At 46.6% G+C, this 10,724-nt stretch overlaps 1 protein-coding gene across 1 annotated transcript in view; it reads right to left on the bottom strand.

Annotated features, from left to right (window-relative positions):
* Positions 1-2,938: 2,938 nt before the first annotated feature.
* Positions 2,939-10,724, bottom strand: part of LOC114592320 (cholesterol 7-desaturase nvd-like) — a 31,817-nt gene continuing 24,031 nt past the window's right edge. Inside the window, exons 6-7 of the mRNA XM_028720406.2 lie at positions 5,587-5,763; positions 2,939-3,766 (exon numbers count right to left, since the gene is read on the bottom strand). Coding sequence (XP_028576239.2) covers positions 3,605-3,766; positions 5,587-5,763 — 339 coding nt within the window. The 3' untranslated portion in view covers positions 2,939-3,604. The remainder of the gene's footprint in view (positions 3,767-5,586; positions 5,764-10,724) is intronic.

Raw genomic sequence — 10,724 nt, 5'->3', positions numbered from 1 at the left:
TTGCAACACCTTTGGACATGTTGAACTGTTCTCATTCCCCTTTCCTGGGAAGGGTGCCAAGAGTCCACAATAGTCCCAAGACAGCTTTCTGTTCATGCTCAGAGGAACCTCAACATGGGGCAGGACTCCTGAGGGAGGAGAAAGGGGGAGGGAACTAGAAAGGGGTATATATGCTTGTGCACATGATTGTGAACTCGTGCATGCTTTTTGTGACTTATCACACTTGCCCCTTCTACCAGTTCATGGATGGTAGAAATAAAACCTTTTTCTCCGAAACTATTCCTTGAGTGTCTGTTGACTCCCACTTCCCTTTCCCAGGCGCAATATTTTTCCCACCCGAGGGCAAAGCCTCATAAGGTTACAACGGGGTGAGCTCCCGTTGCTCTGTCCCAGTTCCTGCCAACCTAGGAGTTTGAAAGGACGTCAAAGTGCAAGTAGATAAATAGGTACCACTCCGGCGGGAAGGTAAACGGCATTTCTGTGCACTGCTCTGGTTCGCCAGAAGTGGCTTAGTCGTGCTGACCACATGACCCGGAAGCCCACCTCCGTATCTGCCTTGGCAGGTCCAGATCCCCTTTTCATTTCGGCTAATTGGGGCTAAGTTAAAGCCCTCTTTGGAAAAGATGTGGGGAATAAGCTACTGAGAAATTTGGCTGTTGGAGTCAAGGTTAGTGATGAAATTAATTCCTGCCGTAGAGGAGAATCAGAAGAGGAGACGGGTAGCTGTGTATGTTTCTATGGTTCTGGTCTCTGTTCTGTCCTCCTCATTATCCTGCACATTTTTTATTTTATTTTTTAAACCAATTTTATTAGAGTTTATAAAGAGAAATACAAAACTTAATACCAAATCTCTTTTTTTAGCCAACGTTAATCTAAGTTTTCATCTATTATTTATTTGTTGAATTAATATACCGCCCTAAACCCAGAGGTCTCAGGGCAGTTCAATGAAATAAATGAAATGAAATGAAAACATAGAGGAAAAGTAAAAGTAAAGAAAGAGGGGGGAAAGAAAAAACTAAGAAGAAACAGAAAAGAGCTTCAAAGAGACAATGGGAAATATAAATTATAGAAATTAAAATGCTTCCGATATGTCCAATCAATATAAACAATAACCACTTCTGCATGTTCTTGAACAGGAAAGGGAGTTTTTCTCAGCTGGAGAGGGAGATCCCTGGGACTTTTCTGCAGTCTCTTGATCCCCCTCCTTTGCTTCATCCTCAGAGTCTGAACTGCTCTCTGTCCCTGGCTTTCCCTGCTCACTAAACCCTGTTGCCCCTTCAGCATCCGACACACACTTCCCACACTTCTCCCTCTGACCTCTCCTTGGTGTTCCATCACCAATCCCCAGGCTCTTCTGGGGTTTCCCTTGGGGGTTCTCTGGCTGTGGCCTCCCACTACTCCTGGGAGCCAGTGTGGTGTAGTGGCTAAGTGTGGTAGACTTGTAATCTGGTGAACTGGGTTCGCGTCTCCACTCCTCCACCTGCAGCTGCTGGGTGACCTTGGGCTAGTCACACTTCTCTGACGTCTCTCAGCCCCACTCACCTCACAGAGTGTTTGTTGTGGGGGAGGAAGGGAAAGGAGATTGTTAGCCGCTTTGAGACTCCTTAAGGGGAGTGAAAGGTGGGATATCAAGTCCAAACCTCCTCCTACTCCTCCTTCCTCTTCCTCCTCCTCCTCCTCCTCCTCCTCTTCTTCTTCTTCTCCTCCTCCTCCTCCTCCTCCTCCTCCTCCTCTTTGTCCAGCCATTCCCTGACATCTTGCACCTCCCGCTCGCTGCTAGGGATCTACATCCACGCACCACAGCTTTGGACCAGTACACCATTCAATTCCTCAACTGGAAACATCAGGAGGCTGCAAATCCTAGACTCATCAAGTTGGAAGGGACCCGAGGGTCATCAAGTCCAACCCCCTCCAATGCAGAAATCTTTCGCCCAACTTGGGACTCGAACCCACAACCCTGAGATTCAGAGTTTCGTGCTCTACCTTTGCTGGGAAATTAAAGACTCCATTTCGGGGGTGGGGGAGTCAGGAAGCTTGTGGAAGTGCTGTGACGTGCCCCTTGGGTGGCATGGCAGCTGCGACCCTTGCAGCGCAGGGGCTCAGCTGCAAATCATGAACCTGCACAATAAGCTTCGTTCTCCAAATGGACTGCAGGGCCATCTCGCAGTAGCTGCATGGAAGATGCGGGCAGCCACCAGAGGAGCAGCGTTCGAATCTCGCTGGGCGCATTTCGCAGCAGGCAACCGGCCTTGTGCCAGCAAGCGGAGATGTTTGGTTATCGTGGGCAAGAGTCCTCTCCTTCCACAGCCACCACGGGGTGCAAACACCTGGCATCCCAGAAGAGGCGCATTTGCACTCCCTGCCAGAGGGTGCAACTCTCCCCTTGCTGCTTTGAAGGAAGTAGCCCTTTCCACCAAGCAAAGGGGTTTTCACGTTAGGTATAATTGGTTTAACTCACACTGAAATGGGAATGCCTGTGTGTTGGTGAAAAGGTTTAACAGAGATTTTCCATGGGGTTATATTAAAAGCAAGAAAAGTCATCTCTGAGTTTTAACTAGTTGATAAATGAACTGGTTGTTATTCTCAAGGAGGTAAGAGGTGAGTGTATAACCTTAGATAACATGTGAGGTTATCGTATTGCAAATCTGCCAACTTGGAAGGGTGGTGGCTCATTCTCTGTTCTCAAACTCCATGGAGTAAGGACTTCCCTTCATTGGGTTTTTTTTTAAGCAGAGGTTGGATGGCCATCTGTCACGGATGCTTTAAGTTGAGATTCCTGCATTGCAGGGGGTTGGACTAGATGACTCTTGGTGTCCCTTCCAACTCTACAATTATTTGATTCAATGTAAATGGCTTTTCAGGAGCACAGCCTTGGGGGCTGAAATGCCAGAATGCTGGCAATGAAGCCTGTGTGACAGAAAGAGCTATGTTTGCTCGCTCTGATTATAAGTTTATTTTATTTGTAAAATGCGGAGCCCATGCTGGACAGCACAATATATTATACGGATATTTTAAATATCTCTTTGAAGCTTTTGTTACGTTTTTAAAGACAGTTCTGTAAGTCAAAGTTTGGGTCGGGACAATGCTTCATTCCCAAAGGACTCAGTTTTTATGCATCCAGTCTGTTCAAACTGCGCAATATCAGCATCTGCAATATTCCATACCACCCAAAGTCTTGCGGGCCAAAAGAGCCACATTTTTCAGGGGCAACAACTGGTTGCAGTCCATCTTTTCGGAGAAGATCAGGATCCACATTTCTTTGGGGCGGCCATCAAAAGAGCTTCTCGTGTGGACCAGATCAGGATCTGCATTTCTTCAAGACTTGCTTGGCCAAAGAGCGACAGTCCTCGGGCATAGTAGTAATAATAATAATAATAATAATAATAATAATAATAATAATAATTTATTATCTATATGCCGCCCATCTGACTGGGCTGCCCCAGCCACTCTGGGCAGCTGCCATAATAAATTTTAAAAGCACAACATCACACAGTAAAGATTTCCCTGAACAGGGTCACCCAAGTGCGACTCGCGGGTGGTGACTTCCTGGATCCCCTTGACAGGAGGAAAAAAGACCCAGAGGGGGAAAGGGGGCTTCTCTCGGTCACCAGTCCAGGCTCTCCTTTTGGCTGGTAATCTTCGGGCTCTTTTCGCCGTAGAACTGGGAGAACCAACGACGGTGCCTCTGGATCGCCCCATCTTCCTTCACCAGAAGCGGTTTGGAGAGGTATTGTTTGTGGTTCCATATCATGACGTCCCGCTCAAACTGAAAAAGGAGACCAACAAAGAAAGAAAAGTCACTCCACTGCAGGGATCACGGCAGTAGAGGGACAGGCGTCTGCAGATCAGTCATAGGATTGTAGAGTTGGAAGGGACCTTGAGGGTGCAAACCCCTGCAACAGGAAGAGGGTAACAAGAATACCCTCACCATTCAGCCCAGACACTGAGGTCCAGCGCCGAGGGCCTTCTGGTGGTTCCCTCACTGCGAAAAGTGAGGTTACAGGGAACCAGGCAGAAGGCCTTCTCGGTGGTGGCACCTTCCCTGTGGAACGCCCTCCCTTCAGATGTCAAGGAAATAAACAACTATCTGAGTTTTAGAAGACATCTGAAGGCAGCCCTGTTTAGGGAAGTTTTTAATGTTTGACATTAATATCCTGTTGGAAGCCGCCCAGTGGCTGGGGAGGCCTGGCCAGATGGGTGGGGTATAAGTAGTACATTATTATTATCATTATTTTATTATGGATAGCTCAGTTGGTGAGAGCATGGCATCTATAATGCCAAGGTTGCAGATTCAATCGCCGTAAGGGACAGCGGCATTTTCCTGCATTGCAAGTGGTTAATGACCCTCGGCATCACTTCTCATTCTACAGTTGGAGGTTTCCCTGATATAAGAATCTGCATGCGGTCCCCTGAACTGAGACAGAGCGTGGAGAGAAGCACGAAACCTGCACTGAGATGCAGCAGGCAGGGAAGAGGGATGGAGTGCAGGAGTTCTTTTGATAGACTTTGCCGTGCCTTGGATAGACTTTGCCCTGCACCCAGGGTTCAAAATCCACCAGCTGCGTTTTACCACAGACGCAGGCCCACTTGCAACCACGCCGAAATCTCAGGGTGCCAGGTTGGCGCATTACATCTCCAACTGGCTGCCCCCCAGATCAATAATAATAATAGCAAAAAAAGTGCCTAAACATTCCACAGTGTAAGGCGTCACCCAGGTTTAAGGTGCCATTTGGTGACTCGCTTATGTATATGAGTTTCTAACAGTGGAAATTATTATTAAAAATACAGTCAAACCTCAACTCCCAAACGCCCTCCCTTTTGGAAAGTTTCAGCTCCCAAATGCCAAAAACCCGGAAGTAACTGCTCTGGTTTTCGAACGATTTTCGAATTCCGGGGATTTTTTTCCTTTTTTTCTCCATTGACTTTGCCGACCGCCTTTTGATCCTCGGTTGTCGTTTCGGAAGTCGAACTGTCTTCCGGAATGGATTACATTTGACAACCAAGGTTTGACTGTACAGTGGTACCTCAGGATAAGAACTTAATTCATTCTGGAGGTCCGTACTTAACCTGAAACTGTTCTTAACCTGAAGCACCACTTTAGCTAATGGGGCCTCCTGCTGCCGCCAGAGCACAATTTCTGTTCTCATCCTGAAGCAAAGTTCTTAACCCAAGGTACTATTTCTGGGTTAGCGGAGTCCGTAACCTGAAGCGTCTGTAACCTGAGGTACCACTGTACATTCAACAACCGAGGTTTGACTGTAATACTAATCAATTATTTTAAAAGGCACCTAGACGTTCCATGTTGGCCATTGTTACCGATGCTTAAGGTGGCATTTGGCAATTCGCTTATATATCCAAGATTATTGTTAGTATAAATTTCACTGCAAAAACAAATTGTGCCTCAACATTCTTCAGGGCCGACCATCACCCAGGTTGAAGGTGCCATTTGGCGATTCTCTTCCCTGCGTTTCTGATGTTGCCTGACCCCTTCGTCAGGGGCGCAGGTCTGGCTGGCTTTCCAGCCCCCGGGAAGGTCTCGTTCTCCCCCCACCCACGGCTTGGGTGCCCCCTGCTGGCACTCCCTACCTGGCTGCACTCTGCCCGGAGGATCATCTTGGCGATGAAGACGGGAACGTTCTTCTGGAAGTATATTCGGTGGATCACCTGCTGCATGAGGGGCTGCACGGGGGTGACGCTTTGGACGATGATTCCTTGGCCCAGGAGGGGAAACCGAAGGACGAGGAAGACCAAACTGGGCCCCACCTGCAGGGGGCGAGAGAGAGACTGTCAACCAGCTTGGAGGCAACCTCATGGACTGTCAAGCTTATCATACGTGGTGGACTTGTGATAAAGTGAAGAGATTCTGGGAGCCAATCTACAATGAACTAAAGAAAATATTAAAATATACCTTCTCCAAAAGACCAGAGTTGTTGTTGTTTTTTTTGCTTGGTCTGATGAGAAAGGAGAAAGAACCAAAGGCTATTCATGTATGCCACAGCCACTGCAAGGACTTTGCTGGCTCAAAACGGGAAATCACAAGAGGTTCCTACCATTGGGGAGTGGCAGCCGAAAATGACAGACTACGCGGATTTAGCCAAATTGACAGGAAGGATCCGGAACCAGGACGACCAGAGATTCCAGGACAATTGGAGTAAATTTACTGAGTATTTAAAAGACAGTTGTAAAAACTTAAAATCACTAGAAGTAACTCCTACAATGTAAAATAGAATATATGAGAATGTGAGAATATAATACTCGAAAAAAATGTGATTGTTGTTTAGTCGTTTAGTCGTGTCCGACTCTTCGTGACCCCATGGACCAGAGCACGCCAGGCACTCCTGTCTTCCACAGCCTCCAGCAGTTTAGTCAAACTTATGCTGGTAGCTTCAAGAACACTGTCCAACCATCTCATCTTCTGTCGTCCCCTTCCCCTTGTGCCCTCCATCTTTCCCAGCATTATGGTGTTTTCCAGGGAGTCTTCTCTTCTCATGAGGTGGCCAAAGTATTGGAGCCTCAGCTTTACGATCTGTCCTTCCAGTGAGCGCTCAGGGCTGATTTTTAATTTCGTGACTGCTGTCACCATCTGCAGTGATCATGGAGCCCAAGAAAGTAAAATCTCTCACTGCCTCCATTTCTTCCCCTTCTATTTGCCAGGAGGTGATGGGACCAGTGGCCATGATCTTCGTTTTTTTGATGTTGAGCTTCAGACCATATTTTGCGCTCTCCTCTTTCACCCTCATTAAAAGGTTCTTTAATTCCTCCTCACTTTCTGCCATCAAGGTTGTGTCATCTGCATATCTGAGGTTGTTGATATTTCTTCCGGCAATCTTAATTCCGGCTTGGGATTCATCCAGCCCAGCCTTTCCCATGATGAAATCTGCATATATGTTAAATAAGCAGGGAGATAATATACAGCCTTGTCGTACTCCTTTCCCAATTTTGAACCAATCAGTTGTTCCATATCCAGTTCTACCTGTAGCTTCTTGTCCCACATAGAGATTTCTCAGGAGACAGGTGAGGTGAGGTGATCAGGCACTCCCATTTCTTCAAGAACATGCCATAGTTTGCTGTGGTCGACACAGTCAAAGGCTTTTGCATAGTCAATGAAGCAGAAGTAGATGTCTTTCTGGAACTCTCTAGCTTTCTCCATAATCCAGCGCATGTTTGCAATTTGGTCTCTGGTTCCTCTGCCCCTTCGAAAAAATGTGATAAGGGATACCAACTGGAGGGAAGTCATAGTCCGGCAGAGCAAAAGGGTTTCTATTTTGATGAATGTATGGATTGTATGGAAAGAAAGATTATGTAAAGAAAACAATAAAAATTATTTGAAGAAAAGAAAAAGAGAACACCAAGGTTGCAGGTTCGAACCCCATCTGGGACAGCCGCCTTGACGGGGGTTGGACTGGATGACCCTCAGGGTCCCTTCCAACTCAACAGTCTGCTGCTCAGCTGCTGCTGTTCAGAGGCATCCTGGTCCTCTGACCTACATAGCAAGCCAAGCCAGAAAGAGTATCTGCCTTGGGGAGGGCAAGGCATAGTGCCTTCAACCAGCCTGGCCAGGTCACTGAACGAGAGAGAGAGAGTATAATGTATAAATCAAATCAGTGTTGGAAATGTAAAGAGAAAGAAGGTTTTTTTAGCATATGTGGTAGTCTTGTAGTAAGGTTAAAGCTTACTGGGAAATGATATATAATGAAATGAAAAGGATGATTAAAGTATCGTTCGTAAAAATAAAAATCTCTTGGGAATATGGGACAGAACTACCTGAACTGTATAGAAACTTATTCGTGTATGCTACTACAGCGGCAAGAATGTTACTCGACCAGAAATGGAAAGAAGAAGTCCCATCAGAAGAATGGATACAAAAACTTACGCAGAAAAGGCAAAACCTTACTGAATTTTTACAGATACCTACATTGTAAACAGATATAAACATTGGCAGGCCGTTGTAATAACCTGCAGTTTCATGAGAGCATATATTTAAAGAAGGTGAATAAATGAACAAATTAAGTGAATTTGGACACGCAGGAGATATTAAAAATAAATTTAAGGAACTGCAGAAAGTGAGGGAAGGAAGTCAACTTTTGAAATGTCAAAATAATGGTAAAATCAGTGAAATGCAGAAATCTGAAAGGTATAAATAAAAATTTAAAGAGAGAAAGAAAGGGGAAGAGGGAAGGAGGAAGACTCCTGGGTCCTTCTTGCCAAATTTACAAACCAAAAGACATATTGATACAGTGGTGCCCCGCAAGACGAATGCCTCGCAAGACGAAAAACCCGCTAGACGAAAGGGTTTTTTGTTTTTTGAGGTGCTTCGCAAGACGAATTTCCCTATGGGCTTGCTTCGCAAGACGAAACGTCGGGTTTGTTTCCTTTTTCTTAAAGCCGCTAAGCCGCTAATAGCCGTGGTTCGCAAGATGAAAAAACCGCAAGACGAAGAGACTCGCGGAACGGATTAATTTCGTCTTGCGAGGCACCACTGTAGCTCCATTAGTGAGAGATCCGCTCCACTTCCCAGTGGGGAGGAGTTGTGGTGGACCACATGGCCACCCACTCCCCTCAATGGGCGGGGGGGGGGGGGCGAAGTCCTACATCCCCTGGAGGTTCCCAGCCATGTCATTCTCCTGCCAGCCAATCCGCTGGCTGGGGCGTGGCGTGGCCGGGCCCCATTTAAACTGAGGTACAAGCCAGGGAGCTTCCTCTTGGCTCGCTTCCTTGATCTCCTGCCCTTCCTCCCTATTTTCAGGTTTCGAATTTGGTCTCACTATGGACCTTGGTTGGTCACCGTTGAGGGAATTTTTCCAGTTGGCAAATGGGCCATTTGGTTTTCTCCTACCTCGTAGCAATCGTCATAACTTTGTAAGGTTTGGTGGTTAGGCATTGGTTGATCTTATGACGGGGGAGGGGAGGTGTGGCCATCACCTGCCCCTCCAAGCTTAAGGGTATTCCGTTAAAGGAATCTGGGGGTGTGGATCTTGTCCAAAGTCCGGGACTGGGCTAGGGCCATGGCACGACCCCGTCGGGAACCCAGGGGGTGCTCGAGTTGGTTTGTATCAAGGGGTTTCCCCCTACCAGTGGTTGACCCTTGCTGGACTCCCTGCGTGACGGGCAGGAGTCAGATATGTTGTTGTTGTTTAGTCGTTTAGTCGTGTCTGACTCTTCGTGACCCCATGGACCAGAGCACGCCAGGCACTACTGTCTTCCACTGCCTCCCGCAGTTTGGTCAAACTCATGCTGGTAGCTTCGAGAACACTGTCCCACCATCTCTGTTGTCCCCTTCTCCTTGTGCCCTCCATCTTTCCCAACATCAGGGTCTTTTCCAGGGAGTCTTCTCTTCTCATGAGGTGGCCAAAGTCTTGGAGCCTCAACTTCACGATCTGTCCTTCCAGTGAGCACTCAGGTCTGATTTCCTTAAGAATGGATGCGTTTGATCTTCTTGCCGTCCATGGGACTCTCAAGAGTCTCCTCCAGCACCATAATTCAAAAGCATCAATTCTTCGGCGATCAGCCTTCTTTATGGTCCAGCTGTCACTTCCATACATCACTACTGGGAAAACCATGGCTTTAACTATACGGACCTTTGTTGGTAAGGTGATGTCTCTACTTTTTAAGATGTTGTCTAGATTTGCCATCGCCTTTCTCCCAAGGAGCAGGCGTCTTTTAATTTCGTGACAGCTGTCACCATCTGCAGTGATCATGGAGCCCAAGAAAATAAAATCTCTCACTGCCTCCATTTCTTCCCCTTCTATTTGCCAGGAGGTGATGGGACCAGTGGCCATGATCTTCGTTTTTTTGATGTTGAGCTTCAGACCATATGTTGCGCTCTCCTCTTTCACCCTCATTAAAAGGTTCTTTAATTCCTCCTCACTTTCTGCCATCAAGGTTGTGTCATCTGCATATCTGAGGTTGTTGATATTTCTTCCGGCGATCTTAATTCCGGCTTGGGATTCATCCAGCCCAGCCTTTCGCATGATGAATTCTGCATATAAGTTAAATAAGCAGGGGGACAATATACAGCCTTGTCGTACTCCTTTCCCAATTTTGAACCAATCAGTTGTTCCATATCCAGTTCTAACTGTAGCTTCTTGTCCCACATAGAGATTTCTCAGGAGACAGATGAGGTGATCAGGCACTCCCATTTCTTTAAGAACTTGCCATAGTTTGCTGTGGTCAACACAGTCAAAGGCTTTTGCATAGTCAATGAAGCAGAAGTAGATGTCTTTCTGGAACTCTCTAGCTTTCTCCATAATCCAGCGCATGTTTGCAATTTGGTCTCTGGTTCCTCTGCCTCTTCTAAATCCAGCTTGCACTTCTGGGAGTTCTCGGTCCGCATACTGCTTAAGCCTGCCTTGTAGAATTTTAAGCATAACCTTGCTAGCGTGTGAAATGAGTGCAATTGTGCGGTAGTTGGAGCATTCTTTGGCACTTCCCTTCTTTGGGATTGGGATGTAGACTGATCTTCTCCAATCTTCTGGCCACTGCTGAGTTTTCCAAATTTGCTGGCATATTGAGTGTAGCACCTTAACAGCATCATCTTTTAAAATTTTAAATAATTCAGCTGGAATATCATCACTTCCACTGGCCTTGTTATTAGCGATGCTTTCTAAGGCCCATTTGACTTCACTTTCCAGGATGTCTGGCTCAAGGTCAGCAACCACACTACCTGGGGTATACGAGACATCAATTTCTTTCTGGTATAGTTCCTCTGTGTATTCTTGCCACCT

The sequence above is a fragment of the Podarcis muralis genome, chromosome 2, assembly GCF_964188315.1.
Source record: "Podarcis muralis chromosome 2, rPodMur119.hap1.1, whole genome shotgun sequence".
NCBI classification, from domain to species: domain Eukaryota; kingdom Metazoa; phylum Chordata; class Lepidosauria; order Squamata; family Lacertidae; genus Podarcis; species Podarcis muralis.
This window is presented reverse-complemented; position numbering and strand designations above follow the sequence as displayed.